Source organism: Artibeus jamaicensis, unplaced genomic scaffold (genome assembly GCF_021234435.1).
Source record: "Artibeus jamaicensis isolate MK-2021 breed Jamaican fruit bat unplaced genomic scaffold, CSHL_Jam_final contig_3168, whole genome shotgun sequence".
Classification (NCBI taxonomy): Eukaryota; Metazoa; Chordata; class Mammalia; order Chiroptera; family Phyllostomidae; genus Artibeus; species Artibeus jamaicensis.
In genome coordinates, this window is record NW_026521736.1 from 137,320 (window position 1) to 161,542 (window position 24,223).

Here is a 24,223-nt window from a genome sequence, read left to right on the forward strand (position 1 = left end):
GCGATGGGACACTACCTCTTCTCTATATTATCTATCAGACAAACATCACTGAAAAATATTCCAGAATAAAGGCAGTCAGTACATCTGCTTGTAAGACATACAGAAATGTAAGAGACACATGGAGGATTGTCTAATAAATACCTTCGTGTAAACAGATAAAGTGAAATGACCGCTCCACTTGTCATTTGCTAACAAATACACCAGACACTTGAATCAGTTGATAAGAATGTGCTTCCCTGATTTCTTCATTATTTTTACTTATATATTCATTATTTAGATTGAGATAGTATGAATACGGCTCAGACATAACCATGTCCAACTACTTTTAACTACTTCAGAACTGAATAAGTACATATTAACCTCACCATCCCTACCTAATAGTGATGATATAGACAGACTTTTTTAAAAAGCCAAAATCTTACTGCCCTGCGGTACAGTAGGTTGGAGTGTCATGCTGTGAACAGAAGGGTCTAGGGTTTGATTCCAGGTCAGGGCACATGGCTGGGCTGCAGGTTCAGTCCCGGTCAGGGTGTGTGCGAGAGGCAGCCAATCAACGTTTCTCCCTCATATCAATGTTTTCTCCCTCACTTTCTCCCTCTAATCCCTTCTCTCTAAAATCAGAGGGCATATCTTCAGGTGAGGATTAAAAAATAATAATTTTTAAAAGAAAACAAAATTTTATACATTACTCATTACCTCCAGACTAGAAAATACTTTGCAAGTCTAGTCCTTAAAGTTTAGGGCCAAAAATACTTGCATTTTTAAAAAATAGCAAAACATATCCTGGAAAGCATAGTAAAATATGTCTAATTTTTTTAAGTCAGCAATACTTTTATGTTGAGAGACATGTTAAGATATACTTGCTACTTATATGTCCACAGCAGTCAATTCACAAATATAAACACTAAATCAGTATTTAACCATTGAGGAAAAAATATACTGCTACAAGCAGCTGATTTTTCTCTTTGAATTTAATGAGTTTACATCAAAAAATTGGTCATTTTACATTTAAGGAATAAAAATCTTTTAAAAAATAATACAAATAGGGAAAGAAAGGATTTTAACCAAGTTTACATTTCTTTTGTTACAGCTTTTAACAATTCATCTCATCCTGTTTTATTACAATGTTCAAATGCATTTGCAGCACCCATTACAATCCTGAAACTGAACTTAAGGAAGTATGTTGTTAATAGCGACCCTCAGAGGAAACTGATTTACTTTCCATTAAAAACTCTATGCTGTACAAGCATTGTACCATAATGCTACCTTACCACCTTTTACCTCAGGAATCATCAAAGTTTTCTGGAAATGAGTCCACATATGAATTAAATATTTTAAAGGTGAAATGTTCCTTATTTTAACTTTAGCAAGATCTTCCTTTTTCATTGTTGGAGAAACCCTTTAATAGTTTTAAAGCAGATGTTGTTAAGAGTCTAAATAGCTAAAACTGTACTCCTGAGTTCAAACATACAGGTAAGTCTTTTGTAAATAGTTCTCAATAAAATATCCTCCCTCCCCATCCCCCTGCCCGAATTCTTACAAAACTTTGGTCAAGAGTAGAAATATATCCAGGCAGATGTATATGCCATACAATAGCAAGAACAATAAAGCCCAACTAATGACTTTGGGTTTTAGAAATAGAAGGCAATTAAAATGTACTCAAAGTTACGTTAAGAAAAGCTTTCACAGGGTAATATTTAAACAGTCACAAAGGTTAAGAAAATACTGATATCAAAGTACAAATGACTACAATGTTAAAATAGACAAAAACTACTATACAAGAGCCTCTTTGAAAATTAAAAATAAAGAACATAACACATGAGTCAGGATCATTTTCCTGTTCTACTCATGAATTGTAGTCTTTATATTCACCGGGCTGGTTACGTTGACATCTAGCAGAGTTCCTCGCGACGTCCGATGGAGTCTCACTCCCACGGCAGGGGGTGGTCCTCTCCTGAGGAACCTCTCGCGTCCGGTCACCTCTCGGTCGGTCATTGCACGATCTCAAAGTAGTGCAGTATCGCCATGATGTGCTGCGGCATGAAGACGTAGCCTGTGTACAACGCCATCCCCACGATGGAGACCAGCATGGAATCTGAGCTGCAGTTAAGGAAGCTGTTTTCCTGAATTGATTCAAAACTATATCCCAACATTTTTCAACAAGTGTGTTATGTTGAACTACCCATTCACTTGATGCTTTCTCGTCTCTATCAAGTATTTATAAAGAACTAATAACAGTAGCCACTGCTATTAACTAAAAATTTTAAGCTCATTTTACCTTCACCATCACCTTACAAGGTAGTTACCGTTATTCTCCCATTATACTTCAGAGCATCAGACTGCTTGAAATTAAGCATAGGAAGTAACACTGTTCAACCTAAGAAATAGAAATGTATGGAAATAAAATTGTATTTAATGATTGTACATGTTCTACCAAGTTGAATAAGTAACAAGAACATATGATCCAAGATTTTTTAAGATTTTTGATTATTTTTTAGAGAGAGGAGAAGGGAGGGAGAAAGAGCTGGAGAGAAACATCAGTCGGCTGCCCCCCAACCCTCCAACCAGGGACCTGGCCCACAACCCAGGCAAGTGCCCTGATGGGGAATCAAACTAGCAACCCCTCAGTCTGCAGGCCAGTGCTCAACCCACCAAGCCACACCAGCCAAGGCTGATCCAGCACTTTTAGATTTTGGCTAGAACATGGCTAAAAGCTTTTGCTTTGGCAGCAAGCTAAAATCAATCATACACCAAAAAAACTAAACTAAAATAAATCATACACCACTGACATATAAACTGACAGCACCTGCTACTATTAAATACTTAGTATTATCACTAAACTTTGCAACAACATCAAATAAAAGTCATCTTGAAAACCAGAACAATAAACATTTTGTACTGTGTTCCTTCCTTCTTGTTCCAAAGGACACTGAAACTGTATATATGCAAATCAACAAACGGCCCTCACAAAATGAAGTAAAATCTAAGAGCTCTTCACTTCGCAGAGTCACATGGCCACGCTAAGAGGAATAACAGCTTCTGAACTGGGGCCACGTTTTATTCATTCATTCATATTCTTTCTCTCTCTCTCCCTCCTCACCCCTGTCTCATATCTTTCAGCTCTACATACCAATACTGTAGTACCTTACACTTTTTTATAAGATAGGGTTTATATAAACAATGCGCTTACAACCAACTAATATTTGTATAACAGTTTAGATGACACACCTCTGTTATATATTATCTTTCTTGACCCTTAACAGAATTCCTGTGAAATATGTATTACGACCATTGCTTCTCAGAGGCTGACGAAACACCACGCGACTTGTCCGGGGCCACACAAGAAGCTGTCTTTAGAGCCAGAGAGCAAACAAGCTGCCTGAGTCAAATTCTAACTTCAGTACCTTCATCCAGCAAACACAGGTAAAAAGTCTCCCATAATCATTTTTAAGCTTCCTTTTAGCCTCCCTTAACCCGGTTCTTTCTTAAACTACCACCTTCTATTTACCACTTCATTTCTTTTTAAAAAAATAATACTTACTCGGGGCTTCCACATCATTCACTGTCCGTCACCCACACCACTGACTTCTACTCCCACCGCCACCCCCACACTACAGACACCGCTCTGCTCACCAACGACCTCCTAGCAATTCCAATGCCTGCCTAGAACTCTCTCTGCCTAGAACTGCAATTTGCTGATGGACTCCTGGAATCACAGTGTCACTTGCCTCCATGAGGAAAGGGAAACTCGGGGCAAAGCTGACTAAGGAAGGTGGTGGATCAAAAATAACGGCAGACAAACAGGGCCAGAACCTTGATCGAACCACCCTGAAGCCCACCCTACCACTGGATGTTCTGACATATAAACCAATAAATTCCCTTCACCCTTAAACCAGCATGAGTTAGACTTTCTTTGTTACTTGCAGCTGAATGACAAAGCATGCTAAATGACAAAAATGGAGTTCCCGATATATTACCTTGGGCCCTATACACCTTCGTGTTGTTGACCTGATCCCATCTTCCATACTGCAGACAGGATTTCCTGCAGCTTCCTGAACATTTCTACCTATGACATTCCATAACACATTTTAAATTCCACAGAGCCAAAACGGAACTTATTTTCTCCGGAACTACTTCTTATGAGTCCCATTTTTTCAACTACTTGCAAATAATTGATATAACTACTTGAGATAAATAATTTGATATAACTATTGATTAACTATATCTGCCTAGTCATCCAATCTACAAACTTCTGATTCCTTGTCCCCACAAATTACCTGACTTCTTGGTTCTTCCCAGCCCCTACAATGAACTCTATAGCTACAGTCCCCCATCCTAATCAATGATAAATGATTGAGGTATTTATCATTCCTTTCTTAATCATGTACAAGTTCCCATTTTAGGCCTCTGGCCACTTTCCATGCCACTCTTTACCAGAGCGATCCTTTGAAAATGCATTAGGCTTCCCGATGCCTTTGAAATTCTAAGCCAAGCATCCAAGGGCCTTTTTAATCTATTCTAAACTACCTGTTTTAGGAGGTAGTTTGAAGGAGACAGGAATTGAGAGATTGAGACAGGGGTTCTAGTATCAGTTTCTCTTGAGGGGTTTTACCAACAGGGGAGAGAGTAGAGCAGAACAGAGCAGGTTCAGGGGCTCAGCTCCCGAGGGTGCTCTAGAGCATGAATTGTACCGCATACAGTTAGTGTTGCTTTGAGGCAAGGGGCCTGAGCTTTTGTACCCCTTATCCGTCCATCATTGGCTACAGGATGGAGTGAGGAAAACCCACCTGAGCAAGACAGCTGCCTTGGCTGAAAGTAACAGTCTGGAGAAGGGGACAGCTAGATGGCATTAGCAGACGACACTCAGAGTGGCTGGGTGATCAAGGTGAGGACCAAGAGCATTACTACACTGCTTTTCTGCTGTTGTTGTAAGATTTTATTTATCTTTAGAGAGGGGGAAAGGACAGAGAAACGGAGGGAGCGAAACACTGACGAGCAAGAGAAACATCTATCGGCTGCCTCATGCGCACCCCCAGCTGGCGACCCAGCCCACAACCCAGGCCTGTGTCCCGACTGGGAATTAAACCAGCGACCTTTAGCTTCTGGGACGACACCCAACCCACTGAGCCACACCAGTCGAGGCCGTGCTGCTTTTCCACTGTACCTCCAACACGCCAATCACCCCAACAAACTCCATCCTATTCGCAGCCATATTACATGAGTCTCAGGAAACAACACTCTTTACTACTCTGCCTTTTAATATGATTTAATAATAACATAAGAATAGTAATAGGAATAGCAGCCAGCTTTCATTTGTGAATGTCTAGTGTGTGCCAGCAGTTAGGCACTTAAGCACGTTCAAGTTAACATCCCCAACATCAGAGCAAACAACAGAGCCAGTTTCAAACCAAGTCAGCTAACTTCAAAATTCGGTGTTCCTGCCCAGGCCGAGTGGCTCGGTTGGCTGGAGCACCCTCCCTTCAACTGAAAGGCCACAGATTCAATTCCTGATCAGGGTGTATACAGGAGGCAACTGACTAACGTTTCTCTCTCACATCACCGTTTTCTTCTTTCTCTTTCTCTCCCTCTTCCTCTCTCTCTCTAAGATCAATGAACATATCCTTGGCTGAGGATTAAAAAAAAAAATCTGTGTCCTTAATCACTACACTATAATACAGCAACTTTCAACTTTTTACCTTATGGCACACATCAACTAATTACTAAAATTCTATGGCACACCAAAAAATATATTTTTGCTGATCCGACAAAAAATAGGTATAATTTTGATTCATTCACACCAGATGGCCATTATTGTGTTGGCTATTGTCATTTTTTTTATATGACAATCTGAGGGGAAAGAGGTCAGTGCCCCTAACTAAACAGTCAGATATCGCATGTTTTAAAAAGTCCTGCAGCACACCATTTGAAAATTGCTGCTATGATACCTTCCTACATATAAAGAGTCCTATTCTTCCTAGTAAAACCTAATCCTTTTTACAGCTCTGTTAGTTATCTCCTCTTATATAAGGCCTTCCCTGGCCCTCATATTTTTCCCATTCTTACCACAACCTCCTGGCAGAATTAATTACCCATACTGCTCAAATAAAACAGCACATATCAGCTGACATTACCCATTTGTAGATAGGTAGGTAATCACCCAGATTGTCAACTCCTTAAACACAGGAACAATATCTTATTATTTTCTTATCTCTTACATCTAACTGAACATACACTCAATAAATCTGTGATGAATAAAGGATTCGCTCAAGAAACATTATCTGACTCTAGATTCGCTGTGGTACATTCTACACGTTCCACACATTATGCGACTGGCAAACTTTATAGTGACTATGCAGGAGAAAGACAATATCCACTTCTAGGCAATACTGTATTTTCAAAATGCTTTTCAGTCTTTCACGGGTTTTATGTAAATCTTACAAAATTATACACCGAGCAAATGAAATGGTATAGTAATAATCTTCAGGTCACTGACTCAAATTCAATTTAAATCAGAAGTAATTACTAAAAACAGCTATTTGATTGGTTATATTATATTTGCTTTATGGCACTATAATTCTCCAATTTAGTATGGAGAATATATTAATTAAGGAATATAAAAGGAATGTGTATAAATTAGTTTAACAGAGACTATTATACAAATCTGAAAATTAAGCTCAATTTTGTGAACACTTAATTGTCTAACTTTTTAATTTTTATATGCACAGAAAATTATTATACTTTCCTAAGTGAAACAAGAACTTATCAAAACTTAAAAAGATTTTTTGCTTGATTAAAATGACAGATACCTGCCCTGGCTGGTGTAGCTCAGTGGATTGAGCTCAGGCCTGTGAACCAGAGGATCACAGTTCGATTCCCAGTCAGGGCACATGCCTGGGTTGCAGGCCAGTTCCCAACAGGGGATGCATGAGAGGCAACCATACATTGATATTTCTTTCCCTCTCTCCTTGCCCTCTAAAGATAAATAAATTTTAAAATCTTTTAAAAAATAAAATAAAATAAAAGATACCTGAGTTTGTGGCTTTGTATAGCATTATGTTATGATGCATACATGTGGAATAGAAGTAATGAGAAATAAATGATAATTATATATGCTAAATTCAGGATAGTGGTTACTTGGTGGGGTGAAATGTGGGGGGAAGAAGGGAGAAGCAAGTGGGAAGGGGCATTTAGAGGGCTTCAAATGTATTAGTAATATTTTTCTTCCCCTAGTTGGTAGTACAAGCACATTCACTATATTATTTTTTGTGGGGCTTCTGTCTACCTAATAGTCAGTAACTTGTTTAATAAATAAGAATTATAAAGGGAACTACAAATAGTACTAAGACTAAAATCTGTTTTGTGTGAAAGATCTTACTCCTTTAAAAAGTTTGTTAGGCATAACCAGATCCAATCTGTTACTAGGAAGTACACAGAAAGTGTTAGCTCCCAGAAATAAAAGAATTCTCAATTCAGGCCAAGATAAACAGAAAATTATCGAAAGTCACTTGAACCTAGACGCAAATGCCAATTTATAAGCGGCCAAAAAAAAAAACCCTTAACCTAGCCTTTTACCCAGAGCCACTTATTAAACTTTTATCCTGCGTCCCCCCAAAAAATGTTTCTATATTTTGATCCCCTCTCTCTTAACTCTCTCCAGAATCACAATAATTAAATGAGCTTCTAAAAATGAGTCTTCTATACAATTAAATTTTAAACTCACTCCCCAAAATTATCTCAAAGCTCTGTAGTGGAAGTAGTTCCACTGCACTGAGTTGAACATTCTCTGACATCACGCTTGGCACCATGTAAAAGGGTAGTGGTATTGACACTCTCAGGCACTGGTTCTGTTGTGACATTTGCAAGGATAGATATATGATGCTCATCTCCTTAGAGGTGTTCTCACAAACAGAGCTAAACATACTGTTTACAGTGTACCAGCTATAATTTGCTATCTGGTACTTAAGTGGATTTCTCAATCCATTGCATTCTTTAACACACCCCTCAAGGTTCACAGTATCCTTGACACACAATAAAGTACAAACTACAGAGAGTGGAAACACCAAACATGAAAGGCGACCCAGGTTCGAGCTGTGACTTTGCCAACGCTACGTGTATCAAAAACTCCGATCGCCAGTCCCCTTATCTATAAAATGGAGACACACACCTCCCCTCCCTTGCCAGGATGATGTGAGAATTTGGAGTCAAATCAATGCTGCAACAAAAGGCAATATAATTCTTATTAAAACTATCAGTGGAGGGCTTGGGCATTTAACATCGTGACTCATACTAGTGTCTGAGAGCTTTTCAAAGTCACCCTGCAACTGATTTGTTATTAATTTATAATACGATCCTGGAACACCATAACCTCTCTGGACCTGAGCTTCTTCATAAAATGAGGCTGTTTCCTTCATGAACATTTTAGCACCCCACTTGCTTGGAGAGGGATTTGGACCCCACCTCTCAATCATCTTTCACATAATCTTCTGTTTCACATGCAGAAAAAACAGGAAAATAATCAATGTTATCTAACACGCACATATTGGAAGGGAATACACAAAACGACTAACAGAAGAAACTTTCTCTTTGCCAAGCTCCTGTCATATGTATAAGTATCAGTAGCTGTATGCAAATTAATCAGATCCATATTCTAGAGGGTGCTACGTGATTTAAGAAATAATAGAATAAAGTTGATAAGATCTAGATTAAAAAAAAATCTCAAAAACTAAAAAACAGCTTTTCTGTTTTGTGGGTTTAAAACTGTCTCTACCAATCCGTGTTAAGCACTTGAGAGGGAGGCGGGCGGCCGGGCTCGGCTGCTCCTTTGCTCCCACCTGCGGTGCATCGCAGGATAAAGCAGGTGCTTCATAAATCATTCGGGATCTGAGCGGCCAGTGCGCCAGGAAACTCGCAGGTGCCGAGATAAATTTGTTCAGGAGCTGAATGAACAATCAGAAGTTATTTATAACCTGGACATAACATAAATATTTCATGGGTTCAATGGATTTAAAAGCAAATAGAAACCATACAGCTGCATGGTGTTAGCTGTTTCTTTAACAGGGAAGCCCAACTAATCAGGAGCTGGATAAGTTTCTGGGTAGGAAAAAAATAGAGATTTTCTTCCCATACAAGGGTTTTTTCCAAGCCTTTTCCAGCAACATCAACCACCAAACAAACAAACAAACAAAAAGCTAGATAATTGAAGAGAGAAAATGCTTTAAAAATAAGTACAGTAATCAGAGGAAGTCACTAACATTTCTTATTCCAACCAGTAACTGCATTATTACCACCTACCTCAGTAACCTATTCACAAGACTTTGGAGAAATCAAAAGTAGTTTCTCACTGAGAAAAGGCTAGTGACCTTTGTTCCAGTGGGTATAACTCATCTCCCCATTAAACTAAATGATTTCCATGCTATAATTCTCTGACTGCCAGTCACATCAACAAAGCTAAAATGTCATCTAAAACAATCCTATGTTCTATTAGACTCCTTCTTTAAAATTAATTCTAGAATGCTATTTTTAAGCTTAGCGATACTCAAAAGTTTTGATAACTAATTTATCTTAAGGAACCATCCAACTGAAAATAAAAATAAAGCATTTGACAAAGTAGTACCATAGGCTGTGAAAACCAATCAAAGATTTATAACTTTCAACAAGAAACGTCCCTATGCTCAGGAGGGAGCACAGGAAGGAGTCCTCTTAGCTCTAAGACATTTAAAAATTAGCACCTGCACCCAGGCTCCCTCTCCAGGAAAGTGCGAAACTCCAGGGGGGGTGAGCCCAGCTCCCCTAGTGCAGACCACGCTGCCCCCACACCTCCTCCACGGCCTCCACACCGCCGGCATCACGTCAGCATTTCCGGTCAACCCTGTCCACACGTCGTGACTGTCTGTGCCCTGGGGCAGCTTCCAGCTGTCCTGCACCAGCCATCCCAGCTATCCCCTAAGGCACCAATTCCCGTTAGCGCCTGCTTCCTCGGTTGAACAGCGCTGGCCTGCTCTGCTCCAGGGTTATCCTACCGTGAACCCGCTTACTGGGGGATTTTTCAGGAACTCATACATGACATGAGGGCTGAAACTTTGTGCTGGTAGTAAGTCTACTTTTTCTTTTAAGATTTTATTTATTTGTCTTTAGAGGGGAAGGGAAGGAGAGAGGGAGAGAAATAACAATGTATGATTGCCTCTTGTGGGTCCCCTGCTGGGACCTGGCCTGTGCCCTGACTGGGAATCCAACTGCGATCCTCTGGTTCGCAGGCCCTCACTCAATCCACTGAGCTACACCAGCCAGGGCGTAATTCTACTTTTCATAATTATTGATCATAAATACTATCTTTCTCTCATTTCATAACTATTATTTTTAAGTATTCTAATTTATAAAAGGTATATGCAATACATTATATTAAGTAGCTCTTCTGGAACATGTAGTTTAATTATTAAATTTGAGCATTGGTTTTGGGTGTTTGTTTTTTGACCAAGGGAATTTATCTATCTTTGCTCCCAAGTACCATAAATGTTACAACACTCAAAGCCTGGAGCAGGGGGGCAGGGTTACAAAGTCTTTGCCAATGTGAAGCGGAGCTCAGCAGGACCTTTGCCTTATCAGTGGTGGGGCAGCAGGTCCTGGGGCGCCCAGAGTCCCAGGTGAAGCAGTGCAGGGTGTGGCCTGGCGCTGAGGGGCAATGCCAGGAAATCACAGTGCCTCAGGAACGCAGCCCTGGCGTCTTCACCAAGCTCATTAAATAAAGGATTTGGTTGCAGAAGAGCCCAAGTAGAGGAAATACGGAGTTTAGAGCCTGAGAATTTTGAAAAAATTAGAGCCAATTCATGGGTTAATTTTTCAAGTGGTAGCCAGGAGAACCAGAGGGCTCTGTGATTTAGGACTGCAGACTTGATATTTTTTGCCAAGCAGATAATTAATAATGCTTGTGCTACTCCAGCCATAGTAAATATGTTATTGAACTGTACTCATTAAGATGTCCATCTAGGAGAGACATTATCAGACTTGAAAGAATTCTTACAAAGTTCTGATGCAGCCATGAGAAGTTTGGCACTGGGAGATTCGGATCTGATCAGACAAGTACACAACAGCTTCTCAAAACAGCACACATTTAAATTTGATGCAAAGACATCAGCAAAAGAAGATGCTTTTCATTTTGTTGGTTATGTTCCTATTGGTGGAAGAATCTATGAATAGATGATTAACAGAAGAATGAGTTGATTAAGGGGCATACAATCAAGATAAAATGACTGGATCAGCACTGTGAGGTCAGTCATAGAAAAAGGGTACAGAAGTCAATGCAAGTGAAATTTTGATTTAACTTAATAGCCATTGTGTCTGAGAGAAAAATTATATATGAACAGAGCAGAGTTCAAAGACAACTTGCTGAGAAATCCATGCATACAGATCAGGGTAATATCTTAAATGCTATTCAGTTAGAGGTTGCCAAAAAATTAGATGCTTATTGAAGAAGTACAGAAATTAAAAAGATATAAGATTGAAAATATCAGAAGGAAGCATAATCACTTCCCTTTAATCATGGACTTGTTAAAGACTATCAGAACAATAGCAGTTAATACCACTAGTCGAAAAGGCAAAAGGAAAACAGAATGCAAAGAAAGCACAGGAAACCCAATGAAGACGCCTTGTGATGTGGACACACCTCCGCTTCTGCATTCATTTGCACGGAACCATCAAGTATGAAGAACTCTGAGCAGCACCCCAGCTGACCCAGTGCGCGTTTGCAAATGGTACCAGTCTGTCATGGTCCTACAAGAGCATGGATTCATAAACGTTTCTCTGGCTACATCACATGCACGTAGCACCTATTAAAGAAACACAGTGTTAAGAATGAGTCTATCCAATATATGGTGTTGGGAAAATGGTACAGATACATGCAAGAAAAGTGAAACTAGACCACCTTCTTACACCATATATGTACAAGAATAAGTTCAAAATGGGTAAAAGACTCAAATGTAAGACTCAAAACCATTAAAGTCCTAGAAGAAAATCTAGCCAGTAAAATCTCAGACATTGCTCATAGCAATATTTTTTTCTGATATATCTCCTCGGGCAAGGGATACAAAAGAAAAAATAGATAAATGGGACTACATGAAACCAAAAAGGTTTCATGCAAAGGAAACCATCAACAAGATGAAAAGACAACCCACTGAATGGGGAACATAATCACCAATGAAACATCTGATAAGCGGTCAATATCTACATTTTATAAAGAACTTATAAAACTCAAACACCAAAAAACCAAACAATCCAATTTTTAAAAGGGCAGAGGATCTGAATAGACACTTCTCTAAAAAGGCATACAGATGTCCCATAGACATATAAAAAGATGTTCAACACCATTAATCATTAGAAAAAAATGCAAATTAAAACTACAATGAGATACGACCTCACACCTGTCAGAATGATTACCATTAAACCCTGGCCAGTGTGGCTCAGTGGATTGAGTGCCAGCCTAAGAACCAAATGGTCGCTGGTTCAATTCCCAGTCAGAACACATGACTGGGTTGGGGGCACCTAAGTAGGTGCCCAAGTAGGTGGCACATGAGAAGCAACCACACATTAATATTTCTCTCCCTTTCTTTCTCCTTCCTTTCCCCTCTCTCTAAAAATAAATAAATAAAGGAAGAGAGGCAAGAAACAGAACGGCCATCATCAATAAACCAACAAACAAGTGTTGGTGAGAATGTGGAGAAAAGTGAACCCTCATGCACTATTGGTGGGAATGCAGACTGGTGCAGCTACAGTGGAAAATAGTATTGACTTTACTCAAAAAAATTAAAAATCTAACTACCTTATGACCCAGCAATTCCACTTCTGGGAATATATCCAAAGAAACCTGAAACATTCATTCAAAACTTTGGAAGTAGCCCAAGTGCCCATCAGTAGATGAGTGGATAAAAAAAGTTGTGGTACATTTACACAATGGAAGGCTACTTGGCTGTAAAAAAAAAAAAAAACAGGGAATCTTACCTTTTGCAACAGCATGGGTAGACCTGGAGAACATTATGCTAAGTGAAATAAGCCAGTTTGATTACCTGTTGGGGGCACATGCCTGGCTTGTAAGCTTGGTCCCTGGTCAGGGTGAGTGTGAGAGGCAACCAATAGATGTTTCTCTCTCACATTGATGTTTCTCTCCCTGTCTCCCTCCCTTCCTCTATCTCTAAAAATAAATAAATAAAATCTTTTTTTTTTAAAAAGGGGGATAAAAGTTTTCATATCCTAAGAAGCATAAATGAGGGATAGTCTAACATTCTCACCCAGCCAGCCAAATACCAAGGCAGTGCAAACACACTGGAGCAGTCTTCACACTAAAGCACAGGAGCCCTGGGGTACGAGGCTTTCCAGGTTAGGACCAGTTAGAGGGAATCAGCGTACAGATCTCCAGCTTCCACTGCACCCTCTCCTGAAGGGGATCTGAGAATTCCTGTGATGGGCTAGTTCTTTCCCATCCCCCCGGACAACTTCACTTCTCCCACTTTACTTCCTGAACCTTACAATTATGCATTCCCCTGGGAAATATAAGTACAAAAATATAAAAGACTGTCTGGGACAACAAACAAAGGAGTAATAATTAACTTGCACTGTACCTTATTTCATTCAAGGAACAAACTCCTGGCACACCTACCTCCAAGACTCACCTACTAATTTGAATTCAGAAGTTATCCCCCTTTCCAACCACGGCCCAGGAAAACGGTTTCCACAAAGAAGGATGGTAAGAAGGGCCATTTATGTTATCAATGTGGTAGTGACAGGGGACTACACCATCAATATTCGCAAGCACACCCACGGGGTTGGCTTTCAGAAACGTGCCCTTCAAGCACTCACAGATCCAGAGATCTGCCATGAGGGAGATGCGAACTCCAGAGGGGCCTGTTAACACTGGCTCAGCAAAGCCTTCTGGGCCAAGGGAATAAAGAATGTCCCACGCCACATCCAAGAGCGACTGTCCAGAAAACATAATGAGAATGAAGATTCACCAAACGAGCTCCACACTCTGGTTAACTGTCACCACTTTCAAAATTCTTCACATAATCAATGTGGATGAGAACTAACCACTAATTGTCAAATAAAGTTACAAAAAAAAAAGTGAGGCAGGAATTAAGATGCTTACATAATCATTTGAAGAGAAAAATGGCACTGAGCTTTTTCTGACAGAAATCAAGGCTGATTTTGCCCCCGTGGCTTCACAATGAGGGCTGGCTTTGCCAGTTAGGTTATATTATGAATATTTTCTATGAATTGTATGAGGAAATTATACTTTTATGGTTTTAACAAAAATATACAGCAATAGCTGTGTCTGGTGTGGCTCAAGTTGACTGGGCATCTTCCCACAAAGCAAAAGGTCACCAGTTCAATTCCCAGTCAAGGCACATGCCTGGTTACAGGCCAGTTCCCCAGTAGAGGGTGCCCTAGAGGCTACCACACATGGATGTTTCTCTCCCTCTCATTCTCTCTCCCTTCCCCTCTCTAAAAAAATTAATATTATTTATAAATGTTATAAATACACTTATATTATATATATGCATGTATATATGGTATACATATATGATATATACATGAACGTATATATAATAAAATACATGTATGATAAGCAACAAATTAAATCCTCTTGTAACTGCCTGAATTTACCATGAAATATTTCAGATGTCAACTAAATGAGTGAGATGATACACAGTACGCACTTTTTTTCTTTCTTTCTTTTTTTTACCTCAGATCCAATGAAAAGGACCACAGTACACACTTTTGGGGACTACTCAAACAGAAGTCTGAATACCACTGGAGGGCTGGAAGTATTAATTTATCAGTTACAATTATTCCCACCTCTGCTTTCCCCTCTTAGTCCTTTCTGGTAATAAAAAGCTGCATTCATTTCTACAAAAGGAAGATCAAGAGGAAAAACCAACCTAAAAAAAGGAAATAAAATACTGAAGATTGTTGGAAGAAATTCATTTACCACATAAGTTTGAAGATAGTGCAAAACGTCCAGGTTATTTCAATGTTCTTCTGAAATCACATTTTGCTTGAAATTACCTTGAGAAAATCCTTCTAAATGCCATTAAGCTTATTTACTAAGAATATTTTTCTAGAAGTAACCCTCTCCAACAGTAAGAATTTCACCTAATCATGAGATCACATGCTGATTTTTACTGGAAGTCTATTTAGACTTGCAGGTGATTTTATATGTACAAATATTTTCCTTTTCTTTTCCTCTTTGAGTTTATTCTTCATTTAACTTTTAAAACACTACTATAGTTGAAATATTAAAACAAGAAGAACAAAGCAGGTAGTGAGCATATTATTATAGTCCTTCACTCATTCACTACCATATATAAAATGCCAGCATTACTCACTGGCCTCATTAAGACGTCTGACACTAGCCCCGGCTGGTGTGGCTCAGTGGACTGAGTGTCGGCCTGCAAAATGCAAGGTCACCAGTTTGATTCCAGGTCAGACCACATGCCTGGGTGGCAGGCCAGGTCCCCAGTTGGGCGTGTGTGAGACAACCAATAGATGTATCTCTCTCACATCAAAGTTTCTCTTCCCTTCTCTCTAAAAATACATAAAAATACAAATCTTAAAAAAAAAAAAGGTCTGACACGGAACACCACCGCACCATCCTCACATGCTTCTCCATTGTAATGGCACCATCTTGATTTGGCTTGAAGTCCACCAGTTCTACCTGGCCCATTTTATCGGTCTCTCCTGATTCCTTCCTTGCAGGTGGGATTTTTTTCCAGCAAAGAGAACTTATCAGGAGACAGAGCCATCCTCAGGAAAGTTTAACTTAAATTCAATGACAGGGTGACCTTTTTCATATGGTCTATGATAAATTGGCATGCCTTCATGTAGCACACACAATGTCTCCATGCTTGACAATCTGACCTAGGTGAGAGGTGGTGAGAGGTTGTCAAGAACAGATACCGACCTTGGGAAGCCACACAATGCTTCAACCAGCTGTGTGTCCATACAGATGAAAAGGTCTTCTCCTCATCAAGTAAAAACAGCCTGCCACTCTCCCCCCCCCCGTGTTCACTCAGCTCCAGCCATACCTGCCTCGGTTATGGTCTTCATGTACGCCAGGCAGGCTCTGGACTCAGGGACTTTGCACTGGCCGCTTCCTCTGCCAGCCATGCTCTTTCCTCAGATGTTACCCTGCTAACTCCCTGACCTCCCTTATGGTTTTAATTCAATCATCCTTCTCATTGAAGTCTCTCCTAGTATGCTCTTTAAAAACAGCAACTGTCCCACGGCATACCCCTGATCCCCATGACCCACTTTTCTTTTTTCTGTAATGCTTAGCACCCAACATTCTACCTAATTTACTTACTGTCAAAGTTCCACAAAGAGAGAGAGAGATTGTGTCATTTTCTTCCTGATGTATCACCAGCACCTCAGGCAGCATCTGACACAAGGTATTCACGAAGAAGTCTGCTGGATAAATGGCCCAGCCTGCATTTTCAATTCTGCTTTCCACCTACTCTCTCCCACAGAGTCCCTGCTCAGCCTGTCAGCCAGACCCACTGGCCACACCAGCACACCTCTGTGCCCCAGTCCACACTCTCTTCCAATCGGGGAAAAACAAAAAACACGTCCCTGAGAGTGCTCCGGGCACGCCAGTCCCCGAGCCCTTCCTGCCCTGAACTCATCTGAGAGCACGTGTAAATTTGAATTTTCCCTGAAACTTGGCTCTAATTTTCTTGAAGAAACAAAGTCCATCATCTTGGAAATTTACTAAAGAACTCAGTGCATTAAAAATGAGGGGGGCTGCCAAGTCAAGAAACTGTCTCTCCCACTCTTTCTTCTTCCCTTCCCCTCTCTCGAAAAATAAATAAAGAAAATATTTTTATAAAAAAAAAAATGAGGGGGAAAAACACTTCCTAGGATGTATCTTTTTTTTCATTCAAAATGAAAGACTTTTGGGTTTCATGAGAAAAAAGAAATATATATTCTTATGTCTTCTTTTCCTATTTTATACAATATTAATGTGTCAGTGAGGAAACAGTTACTGGATTTGAGTGACTCTACGCAAAACACACGAAGGGAAGGAGCCACTTCCCTTCATCTCCGGAACTCTCACTTCAGAGCCCGAGAGGCCAGAGAGGCCAGACAGGATCCACCTCCTCTCCTGCTACTTACGCCCCCCACCGCCGCCCCTTCACTCTGCTGCAGCCCCCGAGGCCCCTCAGCAGCCCTGAAACACGCCTGCAGCACTTACTCCCTGGGAAGTCGTGCTTCGCCTAAATCTTTCTAAATGCCCCCTTCCTGGCCACTCTAGCCAAAATTGAAGAACACTTCTTCCTTATTTCCTACCCTCTTCTCTGTTTTATTTTGTTCCAAAACAGCTTTGACAATCTAATCACCTATATTTTTAACTTATTTACCTAGTGGTATTAGAATAAATACTTTTATCTCTTTTACTCACAATTACAGTTCTACTATCGAAGATAGCATCTGGCACTTAGAAGGTATATCATGCTTCTGGCATGCAGAATTCAGCAAGGGAACAGACAAAACAACGCAAATTTTTAACATCACCAAAAAATTAAAGAAGTTCTTTCAATTATAGCCTTTTCTACTTCTTTACATCTAAATTTTCTCCAAGAACTGAATTCTGTTCATCACAAACAGCCAAGCTCCAAAGCTACTCTAAAAGTGGTTAAAATCCTGTCTCTTTTACCATTTCCAAATAGTTACACAACTGCTTTGAAATGACATGTCCATATAAACATATACATATATTTTAAATGTTTCTCAAGCATTATTTGTGTGCCCAGCACTGTGATTTTTAAAACTCTTTCCTCGAAGAAACAAGGCCTATTTTTTCAGGGGGAACCTAATTCATAACCTTAAAACTGTCTACATTTAAAAAAATAAAATAAATAGAAATATAAAATGCCATGGAAACATAAGAAGCTGTAAAGAGATGGCAAATAAAATTAAGCAATTAGAGAATAAAACTTCACTTTTTAATTTAAAAAAAACAAGGCTAAAATGACTTTTATTGTGCTTTGAATTAAACAAGGTACTTTTAACTTCTCCAGCTGTCCTCAACAGCACAGTTACAATGTTATTGGATGAGGCACTGAGGGAACATCTCACTGGTTACAAAACCTGGTCTTTTCCTTTGCACTGATGGCTGCCAATAGGGAATGGGGGGTTTTGAAACACATTAAAAACTTCCCCTCTGAGATGGATTCATTGTAACACAACTTAGCGCTTCTGTCTTAACACAGGTGTCAGGTTGCACTTTTTTTGTAAGATAGACAAATTAGGAAAGTTTAAATACTGGTTGACAAACCAAAAGCTAATTATCATTTCAAATGTGGTATCAGAAGACGAGAGAAAATTTAGGATGCAGGTTCTAGCATAAAATGAATTTATAAATGTTATTGTTTCAAGAACTGTTTTACAATGTGTCTGACTTGACACAGATGCATTTCCTTAAAATATTTTAAATTACCTTTTTTTATGAATCACAACTTCCTTACTTAGATGACTTCAGAAATCCACATATTCAATAGAGACTGACCTTTCCTTTTACAACAGCTATAAACTCACTTCTAGATGTTTGATTTGGGAAGAAACAAAGAAGCAAATTCAGACGTTCAAGGATGACCCTATAAAGGGTGCGGAAATAGTTATCAGTTTTCCCTAAAATAAGGACAACTTCAAATTATTAAATGAGTTAAAGCAGTGAAACGCAAACTAAAGCATTTACCTTCTTCTAGAGTCTTCTCTGCCCAAGACTCCTAACTCAGAAGCCATTTTTCAGACAGCCAGACAAGTTTCTTACACTAAATTTTAGGTTTCTAGTTAAGTGATGATTGTGTTCAATGTAATTTTTAAAAGGTTTGCCCTAGCTGGTGTAGCTCAGTGGATTGCGTGCAGGCCTGTGAACCAAAGGCTCACAGTTTGATTCCCAGTCAGGGCACATGCCTGGGCTGCAGGCCAGTTCCCCAGCAGGGGACACATGAGAGGCAAGCATCCATTGATATTTCTCTCCCTCTCTCCTTCCCTTCCCCTCTAAAGATAAATAAGTAAAATATTTTTTAAAAAGGTTTTATATATTTATTTTTGGAGAGAGGGGAAGGCAGGGAGAAAGAGAGAAAGAAACATCGAAAGATTGCCTCTCACACACCTCCAACCAAGGACCTAGCCCACAACACAGGCATGTGCCTGACTTGGAACACAGCCCGTGGCCCACAGACCCGTGCTCAATCCACTGGGCCACACCAACCAGGGCCAGTGTAATTTTTAAGACTCTTTCCAAAACAATGTAACTGGCCACAAAACAGTTTTGCATGATGCTTACCAATTATTAGTGAATTTATAAAATTCAAACTGCTTCAGAGTAATTAAGACTCCCCACTAAGTAGGAAGAAAACCCAGCTTTTTCACTCTTTCCTCCAAGCTAGAATGAGGAGTCTATCTCAAATAGATGTTCCAAACTTTAAAACTGAATGTCTGACTTCAAAATAACTCTAGAAGTCGAGTTGAGTAATATAAATACAATAGCTAATACTAATTTAAGATTGATTTATGTCAAAGAATTGCACTTCTACTTTGGGTTAACTTTTTGGTTTTTTATCCTCACTCAAGGACATGCTTATTGCTTTCGAGGAGAGGGAGATAAACATCCATCTATTGCTCTCATTCAAGCGCCCCTACTGGAGCCCCCTACCAGGGATGAACCCCAACCTAGGCACATGCTCTGAACAGGAACTGAACTTGTGACTTTTTAGTTTACAGGTCAATGTTCCAACCAAGTGAGCCACACTAGCCAAGGCTACACTGGGTTAATTTAATAATGTAAACTTTGAAATAAACTTTTTTTTCATCTTAGGTTTGAAACCATATTATTCTACAGTATCCAATGCTAGTAGGTTGTAGTTCTCAGTAGTACTTTAAAAATTGAAGTCTCTTGGTCACGTAATCCAATGAGAAGTCAAAAGCTTCAAAGGCAAAAATCTAAAGACACACTACATTTCATTTCACAATTTATTTCTGCATCCCAAACAAAGCCATCACCTAGGTATATACGGGACACTATTACTATTGCAACATAATACAGAAAAACCGTAACACCACTGATACCGTAGCATTTAGCCACATGCCCACAAAAGCTTCTAAGTGTAAAACCTCTAAGTAGTCCCCCCTTATCCACGGAGGTACATTCCAAGACCCCCAGTGGATCCCTGAAACCGCACTACTGAACCCTATATGTATATTGTTTCTACCTGTACATACACACCTATGATAAAGTGCAATTTATAAATTAGGCACAGAAAATAATGACAATAATTAATAACAATATGGAATGATTATAGCAAGATTCTGTAATCGGTTATATGAATATATTCTGTCTGTCTGTCTGTCTCTCCCTCCCTTCCTCTCTGATAACCAAAATGGCTGCTAAGAACAGGTAACATATGCACTGGATACACCAGACAAACGGACAAGTGCACACACCCCAGGCAGGTCAATCTTTGTGTGAGATTTCATCCCGCACAGCGCCCAATCTAAAACTTATAAATTGCTTATTTCTGGAAAGTCTGACTTCCTATTTTTGAGCCAGGGTCAACCACAGGGAACTGAAACCCCACAGAGCAAAGCATGGAGGAGGGGTCACTGCGGGGGACTCTGAGAGGGGGCTCCACGTTCAACTTCTGATATCAAGAGTTCCAGTTTAGCACATCGTTTCAGTTCACCGTTAAGATGAGTCTGAGTCCCCGGTGCCTGTGCTTCTGCACGGCGGCGCACCTTTCACAAGGATGACCTCATGAGCTCTGACCCTCGGAACTGAGAGTGAGCCTAAACTACAGCTACGAAATAAACGGTGCGGAAATCAGACAACACTTTCCATTCAGACATTAAATCTGAAATACACCTGTCAGTTCTTAAGTTTCAGGTTTGGAAAGAAAGCCAATAGTAATAAAAATAAACTCGTAAGCAGCTAAGCTTCCTCAAAAGTACTGAAACACAGGCTGGGCTTTGATCACAGTCTTAGGCTAGTTCAACACAAACACACTTAACTAGGGCTTGGAATTACCTCAGTCACTTGACCAGAATGCAGCTATACATTTGCAAAGTCGTTCAGAAGCTACTGCAAACGGAAGCATATTGAAAAGGAGAGACCCTTTATGAAGTAAGCAGGCTGTATGAAATGCTTGTTTCAAATCAGTCAAGTTATTTTTTTTAAAAAGTTACATCTCATGATTAGTATTTCTCCTGCAAGAATATCAACGGACGTAAACGTGGACAAAGGAGAGACCAACAGCACAGACTTTGGGGAGCCCATCTTCAGAAGCTTGACTTACTAGCAGAGGTTGTTAGGAAAGTTAGATGAGTTAAGACACAAGCAAAGCACTTGGCACAATCGCTTGGTTCATGGTAAACACTCAATAATCATTAACGAGTATGCACTAGCTATATACGAAAGCAGTTTCAAACACTGTCTACAACTAACCACAGATTCCTTTTCAGGCCCTCCTTCCACGGCCTGTGCAAACAGCAAATTAGTGCATAAAACATGTCTTAAACTACCCGTTTTGCAGACCAAAGAGGTACAATAACGAACTGCTTTCAAAAACTGTATTAGGCACAACCTGATTAAAAAGCTAGAAAACTGGTTAGCATTTCTAATTGGGGCCAGTGCCAGTTAAAGGGGGGGGGAGCAGTTAAAGGTCAAAGGCGTCCAAGCCGGGAGCGATTTTTTCCACTTTCACTGCCCCTGCCTCCCACAGGAACTGGGGACCCAACGCCAGGCGGGCCGCCAGGTTGGACATCACCCAAGGGGGTTTCTTCCAGCCCCAAAGGCGCTTCTCCCTCGGGTCCAGGGACTCAGGGACGCCCATGGATCTCATGAGTTCTCTCCCTCCAACCCCGCGCGCCCCGCGGGAACGCCGCCCTCGGCCCCAGGACCTCCGCCCCCGCCTGGCCGCAGCGAAGAGGTGAGTCCACCGGCGCGCGGGTCCCGCAGAGACGCCCCCTCCCTGCGCCCCACAGGCCTCGCGCCCCGGGGACGCCCCCTCGGCCCTTGCGCCCCGGCGCCCGCGCCCCGGGCAGGATACTGAACACCGTCCGCTCCCAGGGCTCCAGCATGTAGAGCGACGTGACCAGCAGGTACTGGTAGTAGAACCAGGACATCTGCTTCCAGGCCCGCGCCAGCGCCATCCCCGCCGCGTGCCTCCTGCGCTGCGGCCCCACGTCAGTCTGTCCCCCAGGCCTCCGGTCCGCGTCCTGAAGCCCCGGGCCTGGAGGCCCGCCCGCCCCGCGCCCATTGGCCTGCGAGGCCCAGCGCGTCACCCGTGGGCACGCCCAGCCCTCCCGCTCGTGCCCCGGCTGCCGGCTGCGAGCACCGCCCAGCCCGCGACCATTGGCCCGGCTGCAGCCTCGCACCGCGCCTGTCCCCTCCCGACCTCCCCCTCCCGCGCGAGCCGGGAACTGTCCCCGCGAGAGCGCCCGCTGCGCCCGCCCCGCCTTGCCGCGCTGGTGGGTGGGGCGTTCACGCTGGTCGGGGTCCACCGGGTCCCGCCCAGAAACGCTCCCCGGGAAAGTCTTTGGGGAATAGCTGTGATGCCTCAGGCATCCTGTTGGGGGGGGTGGGGATTGGCGGGGTGAACAGGAATGCCCACCCTCGTTTACAAGCCAGCGAGGGCAGACAAGTAGTAATGACACGAATGCAAGTAAAGCTGTAAGGGGTGCTAGGGAGAGAATAAGGTGCTCAGAGGGGATGGGGAGACGAATGTCCCCTAGTGAAGGAGGTCAGGAAATCCACCTCTGAAGCGATACACACGTTGCCACCTCCCTATCCCCTTGCGCACATGCACACACAAAACACACCCACCTAAACCAACACAACACCCCATGCACTCAACCTAAAGACAAAAGAGATTACCGTGAATGTCTTTCTTCCCACCTCTTCTAGTGGCTCTCAGTATCACGTATGTCAAGGTCGAGAGACGGATGCTGGCCTGGTGGGTTCTGCAGATAATAACAGGCTGCTTGAGATCCGTCTGTGGGCTGATAATTCCTGGAACTGCATTCCTGAATGTTCGGATTTTTCCACTGGTAAATAGGCCAGCCACGCTGCGTTCACCTTCAGGAATGAGATGCATGGTTAGCATGTGAAGTGACACAGCTAATGGTCTGCTGTTTAAATGTTAAAAGGTTTATAGGTGAGATAGCATACTGCTTCACCTTAAAACTTTCGTGGTTAATAATGGTTTATGTATTCATTTAGGAACATCGAGTGCTGTTCATGAGCTGAATAATGGGGATGGAAAGCCAGATAGAACAAGATCTGCCTTCGAGAAGTGCCCAGTCTATTGGGGAAGAGAGGCAGGTTTCCCGATCACAGTGAGATGCGGTAAACAGTATTTTCATGTTATATGCAGGATGCCACAATAGCCCCGAGAAAATCAGACTGGGGTGTAAAAGGCTTCTGGGAAATGGTGCTCAAACTGAATATTGAAAGAAAAGTAGCAATGGCAGAATGAATGCAGTTGGGGAAGAAAGAGTGGGACGCATACCCCAATCACTGAGCATGAGGCCCGATACATTTAAAGGTCTGAATGTGAAAGCAAGAAGAATGTGTGGGCAGTAGCAAGACATGGGGCCAGAGAGCATAGGGACCATGTCCTGATATGTGTGAGGAGGACCTTGTGTGAGGAGCTAAAGAATTTTTAACTTGATGCCCAAAAGTTAGAAGAGCTGGTAGCTTAATAAGGTTTGCTTTTTGGACAAGACTGGGGGGTTAGGCCGTAGCCTGGAGGTTACCGAAGAAAAGAGGATCCCACAGCAGACATGGCAGAGGGACTGTAGAACCTGCGAATGGGACGCGTATAACCCAGTCTCACCAGGCTCCTCCTTACCCTTGAGAGAAGCACTTGGCCCTCCCACTTCTGAATCTCACTATTTCTCTCTCTGCCTATTCCTCGCTGAGCTGTCTCTGTTCAGATCTGTTCAGACACAGGCAAGCTCTGTTCCTTTATCTTCAAGAACCCAAAGCACCTCAGCACTTGGTTAAGTGCTGAGTTTAACTCAGTTAAAATTCAGTTAAGTTTACCCAAGATTGGAAGCATCGCCCATAACCACCCTGCCGCCACTGGGCCAGCTCCCTAGTAAGTGCCATTCCTACCACGCAGTCCTCCCTGCAGTACTTAGCCCCTCAGGCCACCACATCTCTTCCGGACAGCAGCTC

General features: G+C 41.6%; 1 protein-coding gene and 1 pseudogene across 1 annotated transcript; one reads left to right on the plus strand and one right to left on the minus strand.

The window, feature by feature from the left end:
* Positions 1–213: 213 nt before the first annotated feature.
* Positions 214–22,280, minus strand: SPTSSA (serine palmitoyltransferase small subunit A). The gene is made up of 2 exons (XM_037136071.2): positions 22,092–22,280; positions 214–2,095 (listed from the first exon to the last, which is right to left on the minus strand). Exons 1-2 carry the CDS (start codon positions 22,192–22,194, stop codon positions 1,992–1,994), a joined length of 207 nt encoding a protein of 68 aa, XP_036991966.1. The 5' UTR covers positions 22,195–22,280; the 3' UTR covers positions 214–1,991.
* On the plus strand, positions 4,844–11,635 carry LOC119042345 (ubiquitin carboxyl-terminal hydrolase isozyme L5-like; annotated as a pseudogene).
* Positions 22,281–24,223: the final 1,943 nt, after the last annotated feature.